Here is a 24,810-nt window from a genome sequence, read left to right on the forward strand (position 1 = left end):
TAGGAGGGAGAGAAGACGAATTTGGTTTATGGGAGGAACGGGGAAGACAGTAGGGACGTTGGTGATGTGTAAAGTAGATGTTTATGGGTAGTGTTGTGTTTTGTGGATACAGTAAGGGGTAAGGGAGTGGCAATGTAGGTTACCTGGTGGGGGGGGGGGGGCGTATGGTAGGAACGTACCTGTCTCACCAGGTTCCCATGTGCCCCCAGTGTGCATTACCTAGTACTGCGTGCACTTTTGCGCCCTTACCACCTTACTCACTTGTCTTCTTTTGTCTCCCACCTCCGAGGATCTGGCTTTGGGGCAGAGAGAAAGGAGAGAGAGGTGCTGGCTCCGCAGTTGTGGGCCTGTACTTCCGCTGCTTGCTGCCTGGATCGATACACCATATGGACCGCAATTTTGGTGGCCGCCCACAATGGACCGCAATTTTGGTGGCCGCCCACAATGGACCGCAGTTCTTTGGCGGTCAAGCACCACCCGTGGATGGACCTCTGGGTCAACGTGGCACCTATGCCATACAGGTGAACCACTTTTAGTTGGCCCCCCTGACGGCCACAATTTAGAAATGGACGCGGTTGGCGCCTTTCTTTATTTCTAAAGAAGCCAGAAGGCCAAGTGCACTCCATGAAGGCAAGACCAGCGGCAGAACATCGGCCGGCTGCGACACCACCGGTGACCATGGACACTTAATTGTGCATTGTTATTGAACACTTTATTGGTGCACCGGATGGTGCTGACTGTGCGTATGGGGTGGTGCTTTTGGTGCTTGGACGGGGTGCTCTGCACATTATTAAAGGCCGTAGGGCCACAGGGCACTCGTGGGTTGGTGTATCGATGCTGGCATGCGTGCTCTCCCTATGCATAGCATCTGCATGTGTTCCTCAAAGAACAGGTCCTGGATCGTAGTGTAAATATCAGTCTTGTATAAATGATGCTCCCTACCGGCTGTATGTTTAGTTTGAGGATGCTTTCCGCGATTCGGTTATCCTGTGGGTGTGTTTCTGTTAGGAGAAGGGTGCAACGTCGCAGGGGGACATATTTACTCATTTGTGAACATCTGTAAAACTGTCGCACTCAGGGTTGAGTTAATAGTAGAGGGAACTACATCTGAGTGCCACACTAACGTAGGTAAAAAATTATCGGGTCGGGACGCCCCGAGGTAGAGAAGGGTGCAATGTTGCGGATATGGGATTTGCATCCATCCATATCCGCTTGTAAATATTCCCCTATTTCCTAAATACTTCCCAACTCTCCCCAATCCCCCATTCCCTCGTCCCATTTGCTGTAAACAACACTCTGTAGACCCGACCTCCCCCTATTTCCCCCATTAAATGTCGTGCCCAGGTTCACCGCATCTCATGTAAGACAACTATAGGACATCTTGCTAGTTATTCTTAGTCTATGTCAGTTAAGGACTCGTTTCCATTAATTCTGACCCTTCGTTGCACCAGAATGTGATTGTATGGCACCGTTAGGAAGTTTAGGACCTCCCAATACCTCCCCGCAGCTCTTCCTCACGGTTCAGCAACAACAACAACAGAAACGGCAGCGGCGTGCACAGGGAGTGCACGTCCTCACTCCGGCTTGGTTGGTAGGGGGTGTTGGGAGGGCACGAGGCCTTCCCAACGAGCCGCCATCGAACATGTGCTCGACGGGGTTACCAAATAGGGGCTCCCTGTCAGCTCCTCGTCAAGGGCGGAGCCCAGTAACCCCCGCACCCAATGGAAGCGGCGGACCGGCCCCAGGGGGGCGGAGCCAACCAGCCGAGGGCGTGTCACTCCCCGCTGAGCATGCGCAGGAAGAGGGAGGTGACGTCAGATGCGCGCTGAGCTTGAAGCAAGAGAGACGTCCCTTCCGAGCGCTGTGACACCTCCCTGCATCTCTTGGACCGTGCTTGAGCCTGTCCCCGAGCCAAGGTGCACCTTGTGCTATCAACCTACCTGTCCTCCCTGCCATCAATCCCTGTGTAAGTCAGCCTTGTTCCGTTTGTCTGTGGTCTGTCTGGGTTAAGATAAGACTGTAATTAAGTGCCTATCTCTTCTGTGTCTTTACCTCACTACCTTGTAATCTACCCCCTTTTCTCCACCACTGTAATTATACCCTCCTCCGGAGGTCTTGAGAACTGTACCCCTTGCGTCGTTTCATCTATCCCAGTCGTTGTGTCCTTTCCATCATTGATTTAGCATAGCGCGATTTGGCCAACGTTTGGGTGGAATCGGGTGAGTTGGGGAAGAATCGGGGGAACTGTTAGGTCGCGGCAATACCACCGCTCGGTAAATAACATCTTAACCGCGTCCGTAACAACATATATATATATATATTGCTTATTTCCACCATATCTATCTATAATTCCAGTAATCTCTGTGTGTTTGTTTGTTTGTACGTTTGTTTGTCTGTGACCGCTGTTTCTCGACAACCACGGGTCCGATATACTTTAAACTTGCCAGGTATATTGCTGGGGACCCGAGGATGTGCCTTTTCAAGGTTTCATATTAATCGGACAATTACTTACCGAGCTATGTCCAAAAAACGATTCAACCAATCAGAGAGCAGCGAGCTATCGCGTGTGCCGAACGTGGCGAACACACTCTGCCTCGGATGGCACATTTGAGAGCGTATTCATTTATTTCCCGTCGGCAAACTATGTTGGCGCTATGTTGGCGTTAAACGATGTTTTAAAACTAATAAAAACCCCGGGGGGATTGTCACTGTACTCGCAAGCCGTTCGCCGTTCGCTTTGGCGTTGCGAATGGACCAAAACATTTCATGGACCAAACCATTTCATGTAAAGCGTTCGCCGTTCGCTTTGGCGTTGCGAATGGACCAAAACATTTCATGGACCAAACCATTTCATGTAAATAGAGGGGGGGATATAATTTTAGATATAGATATAGTACGGGCATGCCCTAGCGTAGCGTACGGGCATTTGAGAGCGTATTCATTTATTTCACGTTTGCAAACTATGTTGGCGCTATGTTGGCGTTAAACTATGTTTTAAAACTAATAAAAACGAATTTGCGATTCATCGTAACTGCGATATACGACCTTCCGGACAGTGAGGACTGCACTTCCGGCATCCAATCACAGAACGCGTTATTGCGTAGGCGTGGCCGATGTGAGAGCGAGCTGATGCTGAGCCCAGCGCGTGCGCCATTACGGTACGTAATTCGATTTCTTCCGGAGAAAATAATAATTTCTCGATTTCTTATGCGCATTATTTCTCCCAATTCAGTCAGAGCGAAGGGCGGAAGCGAAGAGCGTTGTTTTTTTTGTTTACGGGCGTACGGGCGGGGTAGAGCGTACGGGTAGCGTTTTTTTTTTTTTTTGGCAAGGAACGGGCACCCACGTACGGGTACTTATATGCACTACTACATGTACGGGTACTTATAGCGGGTATTTTAAAACTAATTAAAACTAATTTGCGATTCATTCGCTTTCCTGCGCATTTGTGCACGCGATGGCGATTTCTTTACCAAACTCCGCAAGTCGTTAGCTTTGGACCAAACCATTTCATGTAAATAGAGGGGGGGGGATTGTCACCGTACTCGCAAGCCGTTCGCTTTGGACCAAACCATTTCATGTAAATAGAGGGGGGGGGGGATTGTCACCGTACTCGCAAGCCGTTCGCTTTGGACCAAACCATTGCATGTAAATAGAGGGGGGGGGGGGGATATACTTTTAGATATACAGTCATCCCTCGCTATATCGCGGTTCACTTTTCGCGGATTCGGTACATCGCGGTTTTTTCTCGCTAGTATATGTAAAATTATATCGCTGATTTTTCGCTATATCGTGGGATTTTGCAGTATAAATGTATTTTTATATACTATTATTTTAAATATTTTTGTGGTAAAATAAGCATTTTCTAGCCTAAAAAATTAAAAAACGTAAAGAAATAAGAAAAATACAGTATTTAAAACATATTACAAGAAATAAAATACTGTACATAGTGTACAGTAGAAGGGTAGACAAAGAGTCGTGCGTATGGAAAACGCCAGTACATTCATCATCGTCATCACCTTCATCGTCATCAGTACTGCACAGCTAATTCATCATCATCTTCATCACGCAAGTTGTAGTATTGAAGAGCCGGGGCTCTTGCTTGATACGGACGAAATGACGGGCAAGACACAAACTCGTCCGAGAAGATATTTATTCTCAAAACCAACTCGGGAACACTGAAAAGCCCATTTATCGGGCTGCATTATAAAGCACAACCAGAAACCGAAAGCCAAGCCTCTCAAGCGTGGCGTGCTTCGGTGAATCGGTGGTCACGTGATCAACAGGTGTAGCTGATTATACCCGCAAAGCGCGGCACGCTTTAGCGGTCACGTGACCAGCCACTCTCGCGCCGGGAATCCCCGCCGGTGACGTCACCGGCTGGAGCAAGGAGATTCTGATGCTGGTCTTGCTTGGGGAACCCATAGGTAGCTACAGTATCTTCAATGGTGAGTACCCATTAGAATTTTATATGTTGTTAAAATTACGTATGTTTAAGAGTGTAAAAAGTGTTTAAGAGTATAGGAAGTGTTTATAAGAGTATGGGAAAGGTTAATAAGAGTGTGGGGAGTTCATAATGCTTTAAAATATATATTAAAAAAATATATATATATGGTCGCTACTTCGCGGATTTTCGTTTATCGCGGGGGGTTCTGGAACGTAACCCCCGCGATAAACGAGGGTTCACTGTATATATAGTACGGGCATGCCCTAGTTATCCTTAATTGCCAGCACAAAACAGTCACTTACAAATGTTTTTACTGGTCATGCTACTCCAAGAAATGGTAGCTGCTGATCATGCATCAATTACATAGGGTTAAAATAAGTCTGGTTAATTCTCAAGTGATTCCTCCTTAAATGTATAAGAATACATGATCTGCAAAGAGGGCAATATCAGACCTGCAGGCATTGGATGGCTTGACGTTGACGAAGAAAAAGGCGACGTGCTGCTGTGGCTCGGTACCATGACTGGATAAGGCAGATTCGCTGGAGAACCTCATTGTGGAGCACATTAAACAGTTGCAAGCGCTCTTTCTCTCGCAGGAATACCTGATGTAGGGTGGTTCAGATTCGTGCATATAATGATGGAGAAGTGGGTAGATGGGAGAGTATGTAAGTCATACATGAATAGCCCCTTTTCCTTTTTATTCCTCACATCAAATGAGTCAACTTTCCACCCTTTTCTCCAACTTGAGCTTGTATAACCTCAAAGTAGTTGGAGCACGACAAACAGAAATAAAAATTGTGCACACCTTGCTTTTGCCGATCTGGTGGTTGTCTGGATCAATATGCAAGTTTTTCAGGAGGGTGGCTATTTCCTCTCCGGTTGCCTCTGCGTCGCTGGGTAACAGTAATCCAAACTTCTCCTTAAAGGCCTGCAGAGTCAAAGCAAATGAGGAAAGAGACAATAATACAACCACTCGGAAAGCCTTACTGAAGCTTCTCAAATATGGACGCTTGGAATGCAGCACGTCTTTTGTAAAGATAGTTTAAAGAGTTGCTCGTTGCCTATGCAAATAATTGCACTGCAAAATAGCAATGCTGCAAAATATTAGAAATAAGGGATGTAGTTCACAAACTGCAACAGAATAAACAAGAACTGCGAGCAGTGATGACAGGCTTCCAGGCTTGGTACTCACTTGAAATGAGTACTTGGTACTGTACCCAGAACGTGTGATGCGAACAGTCTCCAGCATGTCTGTATATCGAAGCTGACGCAGCACAAGATCATGATCAAAGCCCATCGGATCCTGTGGACAAGAGATAAACATAAATCACCAATGCTGTGTGACGATGCCAAATGAATGAGGGACCAAAGATACTTACCACGTGGTGCATGATTCCTGTCCAATCAAAGATGAAGATCACTCAGTGATTGAAATGTCAGACCTGAGCCTCACCTACTGGTTAGATATACGTGCTTATGTTGCATTCATTTTTGAATACAGCAGGGAAGGAATAACATATAGTCTACAAATATATCCACAAGTATTGGCCTGTTTGGCATTCACTTCTGAGCACTTAGCTCGTGGTGTTGGAAATCTGTTGTACATCGTATATTGTTACATGGCAAGTGGTAAAGCATGTGGTGAGGTGGAAAGAACTGGGAAGTGGCCCTGTGCTGTGTGCAGGAAGGGTGTCGGAGTGAACTCCATTCAATGTACAATGTGCGCTGAGTGGGTTCATCAAAAATGTAGTGGTCTGAGAGGGTCATTAACCAGTGTGGCAGCTACATTCAAATGTAAGGTGTGCACAGAGGGAGCTGCAGATGGAGGAAATGTTGAGTTGGATCTTGGAGACGGCGTGAAGCTGGAAGGTGTGAAAACATTTTGCTACCTCGGAGACATGCTGAATGGAGAAGGTGGATCAGACTCGGCAACGGTTGCTCGAGTGAGATGTGCATGGAAGAAGTTTCGGGAACTGAGTGGCGTGCTGATGAGGAGGGGAGTGTCGTTGAAGCTGAAGGGAAAGGTGTATGCTGCATGTGTGAGAAGTGTTATTGGTTATGATTGATTATGATTTATGATTTATGGGATTGTTATGATTGTTATGGTTATGATTTATGGGAGCGAGACATGGGTCATGAATGTAGAGCAGCAACGAAGGCTGGAAAGGATGGAAATGCGAATGGTTCGGTGGATGTGCGGAGTATCGTTGAGAGAGAGGAAGACAAATGATGAATTGCGAAAGATGATGGGAATAGAGCCTGTGATTGATGCTGTGAAGAGGAACAGGTTGAGATGGTTTGGTCATGTGTTGAGGAAGGATGAAAGTGACTGGTTGAGAAGAGTGATGGAAATGAATGAAGAAGGAAGTAGAGGACGGGGAAGACCGAGAAAGACGTGGCTAAAGATGGTGGAAGAAGAAATGCGGACAAGGGGGTTAACAAGGAGAGATGCAGAAAATAGGGCAATATGGAGAAGATTGTCATGGGGACCGCAAGGCTAACCCCCGCTCTAGCAGGGAAAATGGCCTTAAAATGCATGTTGTTGTTGTTGTTGTATAGTATATTGTTACATTAATGGGGTATGGGGATGGGGGTGGGGGGGGAGGGATAATAGTCAGGAGAAAGGTTTTTGGCCTGTGTGCTCGTGTAGGTTTACAATTTATTAATTTTTTTGGACAAAGAGGACACAAACCCATTTCTTTGTAATGCACATTTCTGGTTTATAACCATGTTCTGTAAAGTTGGAAACTGTACCATTAACAATGGTAAATGTTGTTTTGTTTCCAGCAAGAAAGCCAAGGAAAGCAAAATCAGTTTCTGGGTTGAAATGTAATGATGAGGAAATGAGGATGAGCCGATGAAGGGTTACACTGTACTGTTTTAAAAAATTACAGAAGCTCGGGCCCCTCACCGGACCCCAGGTCCCGAGGCAGCGACTCCCCTAACCCATCTTTTGACTCCCCTGGCCATGGGCACACATGTGTAATGGCACCCTCGGCGGACACGCCAATGACGGGCTGGATTGTTTGCTACAATTGGTGTGGGGCCGCCATTATTTCACGATGCCACAGAGCATGGCCCCAAAGGAAGATGCGGGATAAGTATAAAACCAGGAGTGCTGGGGATTCTGTGCATGTTGGCATTTGTTGGCTTTGCTCCTTTTTGGTGCCTTCAGCCTGAAATTGCAAGGGAATACATGGTTGTGCCGTTCCTGCTCACCCTTGCCTACCTGTCATAGAGGAAGACCTCAGGCTGCATGTCAGTGGCTTAATTGTACTGCCACCTCGTGGCGGCATGCGCACAAATACTGGTCTGTTGTGTGTGTGAATGAGAGTGGTGCTCATGGTGTGCTGGGCTCTTATTATCCGTCGTTAAGTGTATTCATTTTTTATTGCCTCTTTTGCTCATCCAGGATTCTTCATTTATGTCATCCTGCCATGTTCCATCAAATTATTTTTATTTCTTTAGAGCAGTGGTTCCCAAACTTTTTGGCATGAAGGGATCCAAGTCAAACTTGGTGCAGGTATAGATGAAATGATTAGATTTTGGGGTCACATGGTCAAAGGTTAGAGGTCAGAGTATGTAATATGTTTATAACTTGAGAACGGCTGAAGGGATTTAAATCAAACTTGGTACAAGTATGTATAATGATGTAATAATGTGGGCGTAGGCATATCGGTCGACGGCATGACGTTGAAGAGCGCCATTCTAGTTCTATATGTAAGTATACACAATTAATGAGAAAAATACTTTATTACTAATTATATACACTTATCATAATCATCATCTTGTATCATGCCCTATATAGAGCGTTGTTGTTGCCGAAGTAATTTCTAGGCTGCAATCCTGGTCTGGTCACCACGCCAACTCAGGAAGTCAAGACGGGAATTCGGAATTTGTTCAGGGTGCCGGTGAGAGCTCACCTACTCTTCATGAAGGACAACGTGGGATCTTTAATGTCCACCCACTAATGATGGCAAACAGGATGCACATTTTAATGTCCATCTGAGGGACAGCACCCACATTGATGAATCACCCTGCCTGTGAAACACCAGGATGAGAGTTCATAGCTTGTTCGGGATTCAAACCCAAGCTAGACGGCCTGGAGGCGAGTGTGCATACCTCAAGGCCATCCTGCAAGCAATAAATACTATATGTTTAAAATGTTCTCCATCTCCACGAGATGTTCAAAATATATTTTTCATTTTCAATCAAGTTCCATGTAAATACCATATGGAAAGAATGTTGATGATATGGCCCCTCACAACACTCCCTTTGCGCTCCTCCAAAGAAGTCCATTCCAACCCACACCCACCCCACCCACAAACGCATACTAACACAGCATCCTTATACTGACAAAATAAAGAAGCTTCAGTAACCCTGTGGGGACACACCTTCTTACTGTTGGAACGGAGGCACCTTATGAAGTAAGGTTTGGCATGTCTCAGCATCTCCAAAAGCTTATTGAGTGAGGCCTACGCATGGTGGAAATGATTCAACAATTAGCATCTTGGTTCCACTTTTGAGTGAATTCATGAACAGCATCATAGATTCTCTGTGCATTCCTGGATTCGCACAGCATTCGTATTAAATCGTTGACATCAGCACAACTGATGCTGACTGGTACAATCATTATCAGACTCACTAAATCATAACATATTACACAATATGAAGCACATATGAAGTTGACATTGGAGAAGGGAGGAGTAAAAAAAAAAATCTTCTTTTGCCATTGTTGTTGTTTTTTTTTTTTTTTTTTTTTTTTTTTGTATACAATATCGAGGCTCGTGAAAGAGCGAACATTAATCACACAGAAAGACAAACCGACACATAAAACATATAACATAGGGAGCGGTAGACAAGATGGGGAGAGAGGGGGAAGGACACAAACACAACATTTGAGAGCAGGGACCGAGAGACATGGAGACATCGAGAGATCTGAGAGAGGGCGAGGGCTTTGGGGGGGGGGGCGTGGGAAGGGGGCAGTGGGAGAGGTATAAAACATATGGACACTGCCAGGACTTCCAGGAAAGAAGTTGGAATTTCAAACAAGGTGGATCTGGGGTGAATTAGCGGGGGTAGAAAAGATCAAGGTTTTGGATGGGGGAAGATAAGAGATGGTGGTGAACAGCTGTTTTAAAGACCTGGAGGGAGGAGTGGGATTGAAGGGAGTGAGGGAGTTTGTTCCAGAGGCGGGAGAAAAGAGGAATGAAAGAGTGAAGGTGAGCGGAGAGCCGAGATTTCGGCAGTTTAACCATCAGAGGGTTGCTGGCAGATCTTGTGCGACCTGTAGGAATATTTGGGGGACAGAGCACAGAGAGAGCTGGGGGTGCAAGGCCGGAGAGGAGTCGGTAGAAGACAGAAAGACCACCTACCTGCCTGCGGTGAGTGAGTGAAAGGCCCTCAGAGATAGCTTCATCGCAGGAGATTCCAATAATTCTGAAAGCTTTGGTTTCAACAGCGTGAAGCCGAGCTAGGTGTGAGGCAGGAGCACCGGCCCATAGGGGAGAACAGTATTCCATTGAGCTGCGGATGAAAGCCTTGTATGTGGTGAGGAGCTCAGGTGTGCCGAGGAAGGACTTCGCACGACGGAGGATGCCCAGTCGGCGACTGGCTTTGGAGGCCAGCTTGGAAATGTGGTTTTCCCAAGAAAGATCATGGCAGATAGTGAGACCCAAAATCTTGAGCGACAGAACTTCTTGGAGAGGATTGTTGAGAAAGTAGATGGGAGGGTTGTCCAGTCGATCTTTTCGGAGAGACATAGTAAGAGTGTGAGATTTGTCAGGATTGAAAGACATGTTCCACTTGTTTGACCAGTCTGTGATTTTGTCCAGGTCTTCAGAGAGTGAGGAGGCAGCAGACTGCCGATCTGAGGGATGAGGAATGGAGCGGCAGAGAGTGGAGTCATCAGCAAAGAGATAGAGAGGATTTTCGAGAGAGTCAGAGAGATCATTGATGAAGACCAGAAAAAGCACGGGGCCCAGAACACTGCCTTGGGGAACTCCAGCCTGAACAGGAAGAGGAGATGAGAGAAACCCATTCAGGGCCACACGTTGACGACGACTAGAGAGGAAGTCCGCCAGCCATGCGTGGAGATTTCCATGGATACCAAAGGAGGAGAGTTTGGTGAGCAGAGCGGGGTGCCAGACCGTGTCGAAGGCACGTGATATGTCGAGGGAGACAGCTCTAATTTCCTGTTTGGCATTGAGGACCTCCATCCATTGTTGAGACAGCAGAAGCAGCATGTCCAGAGTAGAGTGACCTGGTCTGAAACCAAATTGATGATCAGAGATCAAGCCATTGGAGAAGAGGAAAGATTTCATATCAGAAGCAATGATGGATTCCATGACTTTGCTGATAATTGGGAGAAGGCTGATTGGTCTGTAGTTGCTAGGATCTGTTTTTGCACCTTTTTTGTGCAAAGCGGTGATGTTGGCTGATTTCCAAGCAGATGGCAGTTGACCTTGAGCAAAAGAGAGGGTGAAGAGAACAGAGAGAGGGTGCGATAGAGCAGCAGAGCAGGATTTTAGGACCCGTGGGCTGATGCCGTCGGGTCCAGTTGCAGAATCAGAGTCGAGGGTTGACAGAAACTTTTCCACCTTGTCAGGAGGAAAGGACACGGAGTCCAGGAGCAGCAGGGTACGACTGGGTATGGTGGGTACAGAGAGGGATGGGTTTGGGACACAAGATTTAGAGGCAAACACAGAGTTGAGGCATTCAGCTTTTTCACGTGCGGAGTCAGCTGTGTAGCCGTTTGAGGTAAGGGAGGGGATGGAGGGGGAACAAACACCAGAAACGGATTTGACCAGACGCCACCAGGATTTGGAAGAGGGAGACAGATAAGAGAGTTCGGTCTTGAGAACGGAGAGATATTGTTTCCTGGCTCTCCTGAGGGTGGACACACACTTGTTTCGGGCTTTGTGAAAGGAAATGAGATTTCCTTCCGTTGGATTTGCTTTCCAGGAGACGAAGGCAAGTTGTTTCTGGGCAACAGCCTCACCACAAGATTCCGTGTACCATGGACGGGAGGAAGGGTATGACAACTGAAGACGAGATGGGATAAATCTGTGCATGAGAGAGAGCAATTTACTTTGGAAGAATTCCCAGGATGAGTTGATGTCAGAGATGGTAGAGATGGGAGACCAGTCCAGATGATTGATGGCTGCTTGAAGACCGTGCCATTGATTTCCACATATATACATGATAGATATAATTCAGCACCTGGTAGTCATACAAAGAATGTAATTTAAGATATATGCAATATTATTGACACCATGGAGACATATCCTGTGCAGAAATGTCTCATGGATGTCATGGGACACTTTTCCCGACCTTTGTCCTTTCCCGACCTTTTCCCTAACCTCTGCTTTCCATAAGTCGTGGTTCACCCAATATATGCCCTGACACACTCATTCAATTAACCCCACCCAATAATTCATTACAAACCCACATCCATGAGTACAACTCAGCTGCACCAGATGGTAATGGCATCAGCAAGTGGTAATGTCATGTTCTAAGCTGAGTACCTTCGCATTTTAAGAACAATTTTGGGATTTGCAGATATCATCGTTGAACACGTACCATTGCTTACTTGCGTACTCACTCCTTGCTCCTTTGCTGCCATTTAAGATTGTGTACAGGCTCATTGCCATGACAATAATCAAGCAAACGGAAATGGCTTCACATGCACATGAAAATCGATCTAGCTCATTAAAATATACATTACAGCAATGAAAATCAAAGTTGATATAGATGGGGTAGATAACACAATTTATGCCTTCTTGGCAGATAACCTATATAGTGTATTTCAGATAATGTAAATAATTAGATTTACAAGACTCAAAATAATAAAGCCAAATTTTAAGAAAGACTGAAAAAAAATCCAAACAGATCAATTTGATCAATTAATGGCAAGTGTGGGGAATAGTCACCTGAAACTGAGCACTGATGCTTGGAGGCCTTTTCTTGGTGTGCAAATGCAGCAGCGACTTCGTAGTGTGGTCATGTAAGGTCTGGTTCGCAATGTGCTTCAGAGAGCGCACATCAAGGAGGTGCTGTTTGGGAGGGTTGGGGGGGTAAGGGAAAAGAAATCAGGTCATTTCGTCATAATTACACCATGGACAATGTGGGATCTTTAACATCCGCTAGCTCATGTTGGCAGACGGGACGACCAGTTTAACGTCTATCCGATGGACACTGCACAAACTGAGGCCTTGTCCTGCCTGCGAGACAACAAGATGACAGTTTGTAGAGGGGCAGAGATTCAAAGCCATGCTAGATGGCTCAGAGGTGAGTGTACATATCTCTAGGCCATCATGTCCACCACAAAAAATATCTTTAAGTTTGTTAAATCCAATTTTACATCTCATTAGAGAAAAGGCAGTTGCTATTCTTCTCCTAATAGGGATGTGAGTGAAAGATGTCAACTGGTGGTTTGCTAGTAGAGCAGCAGTGTATTGTGTGACAAATACGCGGCCATGGAGTCTTTCTTTGTGGAAAGGCAGTCCGTACTCCATTGACCAAAGCAATACACAAAATATTCAAGATTCCTCACTATTTCATGAGGCCATGTCACAAACAACATTCATCTGGGACCAGGAAAGTAAGTAAAAAGAAGGAACGTCACACCTTCTGCTTCACGAACCTTTGGAAGATTAATCCGCAGCTTAGCCTGGCCTCGGTTTCGCCTGGAAATGAAAAGGAGAGAACATATGATCTTCAGTGAAACGTGTGGATAAATACGAGTATTTCTCAACATGCATGTGCAATATTGCTTCTACGAATATATTCACCATTGCTAATCGAGTTGTGAAGTCAAATTTAGGCCCAAGTCACAAGTGATATTTTCGTTTCTATTACATTTTCTACTAATTCTGGGCACTTTAAAATCATAATTAAAGCGCTGCTGATCTCTAACACAAAAGAGTGCCGAGAAAACAAAGAGTTATCACCTCTCCTCTCAAAGAATCCTCAAAATCTGAGCGTTGAGAAACCTGATTGGAGCTACCGGAACCTTGATTAAGCTCGTCAAACCCATTAAAACTCAATGAAGCTTCATTGTTTTTTTAATACATCGTCGAGGGCTCGTGTGATCTAGTACTAGTACACTGAGCGGATCAGGACGCATCAGGACAAAAGGGACAGAACACCAACAGCAGAGTTGAAGACCAAGATAGAGGGAGACTTGGACAAACAATGGGTGTGGGGTGGAATGGGGGCAGGAGAGGATGTATGGCCTGGACAAGATGGATACAGAAGCTAACTCTCAAGAGGGGAAACTGAAAATTTGGAAGGAGGGATTGAGGTGGATGTTGGGATGTTAACAAAGGTCAAAAAGATCATTGTTTTGGATTGGGGAGGATCTAAGATGGTGGTGAACAGCTGTCTATGAAGACCCTGAGGGAAGAATGACATTGAAGAGAATGTGGAAATTGATTCCGCAGACAGGAAAAACATAAAGAACGAATGTATAGAGGTGAGCAGTGATCCTGGATTTAGGTGATCCTGACAGTCTCAGGCCTCTAAATCATCAGTTCAGGTGGATGTGTTTACACTGGTCCAGCTTCATTCTGGGCTTTTCACGGCCAAGGCTGTGACTATTGAACCAGCTTATTCAAGCTTTTGGGTCTCACCAGAGCTGTAGATAGAGAGAGTTTGGCCAACTAAACAATAGGCGCCATGTTGTTACCCAAGGTCAAGTGCAAGCGTGCATGCAACTTACCGCTATTAGGGATGGGTTTATTTTTATGTTCCTGAGTTTCATACATTGTTTAGTCAGTTGCGAATCCTGTCCCTGTTACACAAATGTACGTACAAGTATCGATTAGATTTGTTGGAATTTCACCGACCCATTATTTTTCATTTACAGTGTATTAAGCTTTTGTTTGTTTCACATTCAGTCATCCCAAACGAGGGTCGTTGAATTGCTGGGCTTCACTTCTTTCGTTTGAAGAATAAAAATCTCCTTGCTACATCCATTATGTCTATATTGGATGGAATTAATTATTTTTTAATGTTAATTCATCGATATCCCTTTGCGTGCTTAATGACTGACTATGTGTAGCGTTCACTCTGTACTTTCTGCTGGTATATCTGAAGTGATGAAGATTCGTTCAATTCACGAGTCAACTTATACATGATTAGGTCTCTACCTCATCTATGTACTTGCTCTCTTCCTACTCTCTTTTTCCTTAAATGCATTCCCCTTTTCCTCTCATTTTTACTCCTCAAAATCCCTTTCTTCCTATTTCCTTACACTCTTCTGTCTTTAATACAATTCTCCCTTCCCTATGTCGGCACCTTTCCTCCTCCAGTGCCTCCCTTCCCCTCTCTCACAATTTCATATTCACTCTTTCTCACTCTCTTGCCTCTCCTCTTGCATCTTCGAAGTCATACTGATTATTGATTGTGCTACAAGGAAGCTTACAAATTTATGTTCAGATTAACTTGACACTTTAGTTGCACAATGTTGGTGAGATGATCTACAAAAGAAAGAATGAATGGTACATCCGATTGCACACAGTTAGTTGAACTGCTAAAGTATCATTACTGCTTCATGAATGTACACACAAAGCAAGTACATGTACACACATTTAAACATGTATTTGAATTCCATGTATTAATTTTCTATGCTATGTCCACTTGCTGAGGGCTCCTTGTAGTTTATATGTTATATGCCCTTAAATTATCGCAATTTTTTTTACAACTTCTCGCATTGCCATACTCTTGCTTCCTAGTGCTCCACTTAACTTCGATTTAGTTAGTTTATCTTTACGCATCTTCCCCTGTTTCCTCGCATAAAAGTGTAACCTCGTAGTGAAGAATTTCATTAAGAGACTGCGCTTCAGCCCATGGCAGGCTGGCAAGTCTTAGTTGGAACTTAGTTGGAATAGCATTTGGCTTGAGCTTCCTCAGGTCATCGGCCCTGTGACACTCATATTGTGTCTCGTCGAAACGATCCTGCAAAGAAAAAGAAAGACATAGACTATCTTTTAGTAGGGTGTGTGCACTGTGTGTCACTATTGCTGAGCCAAATACAGGCACGAGATTTGGGTTAAAAATCCTGTTTAACTCACATTTACGGGTTGATCCTAATGTATGTTCCTAATTGTCGACTGGACTAGGCTAGCCTTACCGCTTCCTGGGTAGGCCTAATCTATCTTGGACTAGACCCTAGGCCTAGCCCCCAGTCTGCCCAAATGAGATCAACTCTGATAGCGTAGGCCAGAGCATATCCAGGTGTATTGACCGAAGCATGTGGCTTGCAATTTACTTTGTTAGTTAGTGTTACGTAAGACTGAGTCTGTGAGAAGCATGGACACTTACTTCGCACAAGAAAGACTTGTCGTTTGGTTTCCAGCCTTCTCGTAGAACCTTTATCTCCCAAATTTTCCTTCGTTCTGGGTTGCGGGGAAAATGGTGCATTGATTTTCCCCTGTCTGAACGATTAGAACAACCATATGCCGAACAGCACCGCTTTTTTTTTTTGACTGATGAAAAACGAAGCGAATGCATGCAATGCGATGCACGTTCTGCTAGTTATGGAGGTTGGGTAACAACATGGCGCCTGTGAATCACATGACAGCGCTTAACCAATCATAGGGCAGACCAGTTGAAACCGGGTTGACCAAACTCCCTCTATCTACTGCTCTGGGTCTCACTATCTGCCATGATCTTTCCTGGGAAAACCACATTTCCAAACTGGCCTCCAAAGCCAGTCGCCGACTGAGCATCCTCCGTCGTGCGAAGTCATTCCTTGGCACACCTGAGCTCCTCACCACATACAAGGCTTTCATCCGTAGCTCAATGGAATACTGCTCTACACTCTTGAGCTGGTGCTCCTGCCTAACACCTAGCTCGGCTTCACGCTGTAGAAACCAAAGCTTTCAGGATCGTTGGTATCTCCCGCGATGAAGCTGATTCTGAGGGTCGTTCACTCTCTCACCACAGGCAGGTTTGATGGTCTTTTTGTCTTCTACCGACTCCTCTCTGGCCTAGCTCCCCCAGCTCTGTCTGTGCTGTGTCCCACAAATATTCCTGCAGGATGCAAAAGAACTGCCAGAAACCCTCTTCTGGTTAAACTGCCAAAATCAAGACTCTCTGCTCACCTTCACTTTCATTTCTCTTTTCTCCCACCTCTGGAACAAACTCCCACACTCTCTCTTCAATCCCACTCCTCCCTCCAGGTATTTAAAACAGCTGTTTACCACCATCTCTTATCTTCTCCCATCCAAAACCTTGATATTTTCTACCCCCGTTAATACACCCCAAAACCACATCTTTCAATCCCGACTTCATTTCTGAAATTCCTTGTAGTGTCAATTTGTTTTATGCCATGTACCCCTTCCCTCCCCCCCCCCACCCCCCCCGGCCTGCTCCCTTCGAACAGATCTCCTGATGTCCCTGTTCTCTATTGTTGTGCTTGTGCGCTTCCCTCTCTCTCTCTCTCTCCATATTGTCTCCCCCACCCCTTATTCTTTTACGTGCCCGTTTATGTTTTTTGTGTTTTATGTGCTGATATGTGTTTGATGTGCTAGCTCTTAAACGAGCCTCGATCTTGTATACAAAAAAAAACAAAAAAAAAACAGTGCTCCCACATATAGTATGGAGTTAAAGTGGTATGGATGTTGGCACAGGGTTATTTTCGAGACAGCTTGTCAGCAACCAGCAACCAGCAACCACTGAGATACTGAGGGCAACCATCTGTTTCACAATACCAACAACCACTGAGAAAAATTGCCAAAGTCGGGAAGATAGTATTAATCAACTGGTGGAAAGCTCCTGGAAGTTGGCTGCAAATAGTGCAATTTCCTATGAGAATGCTCATAAGATCATTCATTCAAATTTGCTGATGTCAAAAATCTCAACTAGTGTCCCAAGAAATTTGGTTGAAAGAAAATGGTCCATCAACGGGTGGAGTGCATCTCCAAAGAATAGCAAGTTGGCTTTCATGCCCGGATAGTCACCTGGAACGCGGGTTCACCACTGGGACCTGGAAACCAATAAGGCTTTGGAGCAGTCAGCAAGAGGCCTATTCTCTGCCTAAAAAAAAAATTTAAATGCCCTACATCATCGTGCTCTTAATTGGGACAAAATGCATCATTGAAATCGACTACATGCTCCTCAGGACTACATTATTGGTTCACGAGTTATCAAACAGAGTGACCACTATATTCGTCATGGGTGTGTGTCTGTGTGTCTGTCTGTCCGCAGCATAACTACCCGATGATATCATCCGTTCTTGATGAAACTTGGGTGGGAGGTTGATATCATGATCTAGTTGTGTCCCCTCTCTGCCTAGAGTGGGAAATTTCAAACTACCTAGAGTGGGCGTATTGCGCCCATTGTGGGCGGAGCCACGCCCAAAAAGACGTCTTTTTAGGGGGTAATCGAGTTCAAGCTACATCTTCTTCGAGGGAGTTGGTGGAATCTGACAGGGGTTTCGATATTTGGTTAGGCCAATGTCATGTGTCCAGCCCCACAGAGCTCGATTTTTCATTTTCGCCCCAAGGTCAAGGTCACAAGGTCACGAAATTTAGAAAAGTCGATTTTTGATGGTTTTATTATTGTTCGCTTCCTGATAGGGTGAAATGTCATACATGATCTTATATTATCACATACATCATGAAATACAAGTTTTACAACAAATTTCAGAATCTTCGACCTTTGACCTTTGAAGGTCACAAAGGTCAAATTTTCAAAGTTGTCTGAATCAAACCGAATTTTCAGTATTGTGTAGCTAACTAACCTCATAACTGATTATACATTATTTTCTATCTCATTTCAAGGTCAGTAACCTTCGTTTTGACATTTCCAGGCCAGCACCACACACAATTACATACAGCTGGCTCTTAAAGGCCTGTGCACGCAGCGCATTGGGGCCCTTTGTAAATAGGCATGTACACCGCATGTTGGGGTCCGACACCTGCCACGTGTGCCCCCGACCCCCAGTCCGGACCTATTTCGGTTCTAGTCCGTACTTTGTCATTGAATACTGCTCGCTCGTGAACCATCGTCGTCTCCTGACTTGTTTGTACTGCAATCACAAGTTGAAAGGAGAGGTTGAGGCGTACTGTGGGAGTCGGTACAATTCTATTTTGAAGGCAATTATTTATTAAATGATAAATACTTGTTTTGTAAGACTATTTCAACCAATGCAATCATTTGGTGACATGTTATATTTTCAACAACATTTACCATACTTTCCAAAGCTAGATTCATCAAAAATCTAACTCCATTCCTAGGAAGTACATAAATACTGTTAAAGAGTCTTACAGTAATACGCTTGTGGTCCGATCTCGTTGACGACTAGATGAAGGGAATAAGAAGACGTCTTCCTCGGAACCTTGACTTAAAAATTGACCAGTTGGTGACTGCTCCTCACTGCTCAAACATCTTCGAAACTCACCACTTGTGCTGGAAAGATAAAATTGGCATGATAAACAATCTGGCTCAGACACCACCAACTATATCAAATGCCTTGGGGTAAGGCTTGGAAGGAGATTATGATTACACACAAAGACGATTTTTACTACGAATTTGCCCTCACCTGCAGGATGTCCCTGAGTCTATGGAGGAGCCAGCAGATATTGCCCTTTGAAAGTTCTTCTGGTCTACTTGGAGAGATGAAAGAAACACATTAAGAAATTATTTCATGCAAATTTTATGCAAGCAAAGGGGGAAAAAAACTTAATTCAATAGTCCGTTTCTTATGAAGGTGAAACAAGAAAGAGCAATCAGATATTGCAGACACTCGCCAGGACGTGTTTGTGTGGTGTATTTTGTGGGGTGTTTATTAGCTGCTGTGTTTGTGTGGTTTATTGACAATGTAGATTTATGTTCAATTCAATATGGCTGCCGAAACATGTGACCAATGATGGCATCAATTTAATTCTCCCATATCATTTTTGTGGAGATCATGTTCAAGAAATTTCAAACTGATCAGATCAAGTGTTATACTTGTCTAATCAGGATGTCATAATGAAGGCACTGATGACATCATTGTGGCGGACACGAAAGCACTGACGTGGTGACATCACCCCGCACACCAAGTGGGGGTGGGCCACGCCGGGGAGAGAGGCGTGGCCTCAGGATATACACGGGGCGCGCAGCCCCGAGCAGCGCAGTGCTGCAGTTTGAGTGCTTTGAATAAAGACTCTTTTGTATGAACCGAGTTGTCCGCTTGCTCCTTTCGTAAGCCTTACCGCGCGCAGCACCGCGCTTCATTTGGTGACCTCGACGTTGGATCTGCCGTAGCGATCCTTCCGAACACGACGCCATTGCAATGGCAAACAACGCGATGTCGGTCAAACTTCCCGAATTTTGGGAGGCCCAGGCCGAAGTTTGGTTCGTCCAAGCTGAAGCCCATGTAGAAGCGCTACTGCCACGTGGTCGCCTCCCTCGGGCCCGGCAGGGCCGCTCGAGTTGTGTCCGTCCTTCGCCACCCACCGGACGGCCACAAGTACGAGGCGCTCAAACGGCTACTCCTAGCCACGTTCGGCCTCACGGAGGACGTACGGGCCGACCACCTCCTGGATCTCCCCGAGCTCGGCGACACGCGCCCATCGGTCCGAATGGACCATATGCTGTCGCTGTTGGGCGACGAAGCCCCTGGTTCTCTATTCCGGGCGCTTTTCCGTCGCCAACTACCAGCACAGGTCCGCCTCGCGTTGGCCGGGACCGTGATAACGGAACCCCGAGCACTGGCCGCCGAGGCAGACAAGTACTTTGCGGCTTCGGACACGTGGGCGAGAGTCGGTGCGGCCGTCGTGGATCTCGAGGCTGATGCTGCTGCACACCTCGTGGATCCCGAGGCTGATGCCGATGCACACCTCGTGGCCGCCGCCACGCCCCGCCCATCACCGCGGAGAAAACCGCCACCGTGGGGAAAACCGCCGGCTCCACCAGCCTGGAGGAGCCAGCCGCGCTCCTCCAGCTCCACCACCTGGTGCCGGTTCCACGCCAGGTTCGGCCACGAGGCTCGACAGTGTCATCCGCCGTGCTCCTTCGACAGGTCGGGAAACGCCCGGGCCGGCACTCGATAGTGGCAATGAGCGCCGGCCGTTCGAACAGCCTACTGTTCATAACGGACACCTTATCCGGGCGCCGTTACCTGTGCGACACGGGAGCGCAGGTGAGTGTCGTTCCTGCCGATACGTCAGACAAGCACACCGCGGGCGGGGGCCCCGCGCTGCTTGCCGCGAACGGGACGCCCATCCGTACGTACGGAAAACGCTGCCTCTCTCTGCGGTTCGGAGGGCAGGTTTTCCGATGGTCGTTCGTCACGGCCAACGTGCCCATGGCATTGCTTGGCGCGGACTTCCTGTGCGCAAATGGGCTCCTGGTCGACATAAAGCACAGACGTCTTGTCCAGGCCGAGACGTTCAGCTCGCTTGCTTGTGCACTGCCCAGCTCATCGAGCAGCTCACTGAGCGGCTCACCGAGCGGCTTGCCGAACGGTTCGGTTCCGGCCACGTTGATCTGTACGCTTCCGGCAGCGGACGAATTCACCCGCCTCCTCGCCAGCTTCCTGGCCCTCACGCGGCCCACCTTCTCGGCGGGGGCCGTCAAGCACGGGGTGGCCCATCACATCCCCACCATCGGGCCACCGGTCTACGCCCGGGCACGCCGCCTCGAGCCGACGAAGCTAGCGGTAGCAAAAGCGGCGTTCGCTACCCTGGAGCGACTCGGCATCGTTCGGCGCTCGGAGAGTGCTTGGGCATCGCCACTGCACATCGTGCCGAAGCCCGGCGGGGGATGGCGACCGTGCGGGGACTATCGCCGTCTCAATGACGCCACCACCCCCGACCGCTACCCCCGTCCCCCACATTCAGGACTTTTCCGCCCGTTTGGCGGGCATGTCCTTCTTCTCGAAGGTGGACCTCATACGCGGCTACCATCAGGTCCCCGTCAGGCCGGAGGACATCCCGAAGACGGCGGTCATCATGCCATTCGGACTCTTCGAATTACTGCGGATGCCCTTCGGTTTGAAGAATGCGGCTCAGGCGTTCCAGCGGCTGATGGACAGCGTCCTGCGTGACTTGGATTTTGTATACGTCTACCTGGACGATATCCTCGTCGCCAGCGCGTCCCGCGAAGAGCACCTACACCACCTCCGCACGCTCTTCGAACGCCTGGGCCAGCATGGCCTGATTGTGAACCCCGCAAAGTGCCGGTTCGGCGTCGCCGAAATCGATTTTTTGGGGCACCGCGTCACCAGGCACGGAGCCGTCCCCCTGCTGGCCAAGGTGGAGGCGGTGAAGGGGTTTCCGCGCCCCCGCACGATCAGGGGGCTGCAGGAGTTCCTGGGCATGGTGAACTTTTACCATCGGTTCCTGCCCCGTATCGCCCAGCTCCTGCGCCCCCTGCACGAAGCTCTCCGAGGTAAGCCGGTCAAAGGTGACGTTACCTGGACCGAGCAGATGGACGCGGCGTTCACGGGCGCGAAGCTCGCCATGGCTAACGCCACCATGCTCGCGCACCCGGCGCCCGATGCACCGATCGCCCTCACCGACGCCTCGGACTACGCGGTGGGCGCAGTGCACGAGCAATGGGTGCGTGGAGCTTGGCAACCGCTGGCGTTCTTTAGCCAGCAGCTTCGCCCGCTCGAACACCGTTACAGTACCTTCGACCGCGAGTTGCTCGGGCTTCACTTGGCGGTCAGGCACTTCCGCCATCTGCTCGAGGGCCGTGCGTTCACGGCCTTCGTCGACCACAAGCTGCTGGTCTTCGCGATGGGCAAGGTCACCGAGCCATGGTCGGGCCGGCAGCAGCGTCACCTCTCGGCCGTGTCCGAGTACACAACGGACATCCGGCACGTCGCGGGGAAGGACAACCCGGTGGCGGATTGCCTTTCCCGGGCCGTCGCCCACGCAGTCCACCTCGGCATTGACTATGCCCGGATGGCAGCGGACCAGGCCGCTGACCCCGACGTCCAGGCCTTGCGGACCGCCGTCACGGGCCTCCGCGTCACCGAGGTGCCGTTCGACGGCGCGGGCGCGGCCCTCTTGTGCGACGTCTCCCTCGGGCGGCCTCGCCCCATCGTGCCCGCGGGCTGGCAGCGCCAGGTGTTTGACGCCATCCACGGCCTGTCCCACCCGGGCACGAGGGCCTCCCAGAGGTTGATCGCCGACAAATTCGTCTGGCATGGCCTCCGGAAGGCCGTCCGTGGCTGGGCCAGGACGTGCCTCGCGTGCCAGCGCGCCAAAGTGCACCGGCACACCCAGGCCCCATTGGCCCCGTTTACGGTGCCGGAACGCCGGTTTGACCATGTCCACGTGGACCTGGTGGGACCTCTGCCCCCCTCACGGGGTTTCACCCACGTCCTCACCATGGTGGACCGCACCACCCGGTGGCCGGAGGCCGTGCCCTTGGCGTCGACGACGGCGGCGGACTTCGCGCAGGCGTTCATCGCCACCTGGGTCGCCCGGTTCGGTGCCCCCTTAGACATCTCGTCCGACCGCGGCCCCCAGTTCACCTCGGAGCTCTGGGGGTCGGTCGCGCGGGGGCTCGGGGTCCGGCTGCACCGAACCACGGCCTACCACCCCCAGGCTAACGGCCTGTGCGAGCGATTCCACCGCTCATTGAAGGCCGCGCTCCGGGCCACCCTCCGCGATGGCGGCTGGGTCGACAGGCTCCCCTGGGTCCTGCTGGGCCTCCGGACGGCGCCCAAGGATGACCTGCGCGCATCCGCGGCGGAGTTGGTCTTCGGGCAACCGCTCCGGTTGCCGGGCGAATTCCTACCCGACTCCACGGCACCATGGTCCGCGGCACAGCAGCGGTCCGCTCTGCAGGAGACCGCCCAGAGGTTCGCCCCGGTGCCAACGGCACGCCACGGGCACCCACCGACGCACGTCGCCCCGGAGCTTCGCACGGCGGAGTACGTCTTCGTCCGCCACGATGCCCACCGGACACCACTGCGGCCCCCGTACGACGGGCCTTTCCGCGTGCTGGAGACCGGGGTGAAGCACTTAACCCTGGACATCGGCGGTACTCCTGACCACGTTTCTGTGGACCGCCTCAAGCCGGCCCACCTCGACGTGGACCATCCACCGCCAGTGGCCCGACCCCCGTTGGAGTCGGATGAAAACTGAGGATTTTAGAAGTTTGAAAACAGTCGTTGACCTTTGGCCGAGTTTGACCTTTGGCCTATGTTGACCTCAAAAATAGTTGGTTGTTGAATTCAGTTAGCTGATGTGAAAATCCTATTTACATTTCAAGTCAATCAAATGAAAACTGAGGATTTTAGCAATTTGTAAAGGTTGTTCAACCTTTTGGCCCATGTTGACCTTTTGGCCTAGGTTGATCTCAAAAACAGTCGATGGTTGAATTCAGTTAGCTGATATGTAAATCCTATTCAAATTTCAGGTCAATTGGATGAATATTGAGGATTTTAGAAATTTGAAGAAAAGTGGTTGACCTCTGGCCTATGTTGACCTTTTGACCTAAAAAATAAATACGATTCTGTTGGACCACAACCTCTACCATTTGGTGAAGTTTCATGAAGATCGGTTTAAAATTGTGACCTGTAGGCAAGTATAAGTGAGCACGCACACACACACACACACACACACACACACACACACACACACACACACACACACACACACACACACACACACACACACACACACACACACACACACACACACACACACACGAGTGATCTACATAATTGTCCAAAAAATGTTTTTTTGCCAACTAACAAACGGACCCAAATGCGATACCCTCTCCTCTGGTGAGGGTAATAATCTGTGCAAATCACCCTGATTATGCAGCAATCTGTCTAATGTAGCCACCTTTAATTAGCAGAAGAGGTGACCAAAACAACATAATTTACCTTATGGCTGGACATGTATTATACCTTTATTAGCTTATGGGACACCTGTTTTAAATGACCAGAAACAAGTTAATTATAATTCGATAATGCTTAACGGACCTGTTATGTATCTCTTTTGCTCGATAGTAAAGATGAGTGCATGACGCACCCGTTAATTACAAAGAGATAAAGAAGATTACTGAATTTAATGCAAAGCAAGACCTTGCAGTGAATTTAAATTTAAAATTTAAAAATAAACCACAAGAAGCGTCGATAAGAAGGAAGTAAGTATTACTAACACTTGTGTTGGAAAACTTTGAAGCATAATACTGCAGAGAGCAGGCACAACACAAAATTCAATTAGAGCAATCTTCTCACTGTTGTGGCTCTCGCGGTAACGCTGCAGGACTTGCAAACTCCTCTGGTGCACGGGATGCATGAGGAAGCTGAAGCCTTTGGTTGCTACTTGGGTCTGTGTAGGTCCGGCGTTGCGTTTCATGGGCTCTGCTGCAGAAACAAATGAGTAACACATGTCTGCAGAAGAACA

The 24,810-nt window shown here is 48.1% G+C and overlaps 2 protein-coding genes across 2 annotated transcripts in view; both read right to left on the minus strand.

Annotated features, from left to right (window-relative positions):
* Positions 1-4,893: 4,893 nt before the first annotated feature.
* Positions 4,894-24,299, minus strand: LOC144893082 (unconventional myosin-IXb-like). Its single transcript, XM_078782719.1, has 7 exons — positions 24,285-24,299; positions 15,257-15,406; positions 12,379-12,501; positions 8,842-8,922; positions 5,640-5,750; positions 5,253-5,375; positions 4,894-5,049 (listed from the first exon to the last, which is right to left on the minus strand). Exons 1-7 carry the CDS (start codon positions 24,297-24,299, stop codon positions 4,894-4,896), a joined length of 759 nt encoding a protein of 252 aa, XP_078638845.1.
* LOC144892984 (U3 small nucleolar RNA-associated protein 15 homolog) overlaps positions 24,283-24,810 on the minus strand; it is a 33,067-nt gene continuing 32,539 nt past the window's right edge. Inside the window, exon 6 of the mRNA XM_078782144.1 lies at positions 24,283-24,770. The gene's annotated coding sequence lies outside the window, so the exon portion shown is untranslated. The remainder of the gene's footprint in view (positions 24,771-24,810) is intronic.

The sequence above is a fragment of the Myxine glutinosa genome, chromosome 7 (genome assembly GCF_964187855.1).
Source record: "Myxine glutinosa chromosome 7, kmMyxGlut1.1, whole genome shotgun sequence".
Lineage (NCBI taxonomy): Eukaryota > Metazoa > Chordata > Myxini > Myxiniformes > Myxinidae > Myxine > Myxine glutinosa.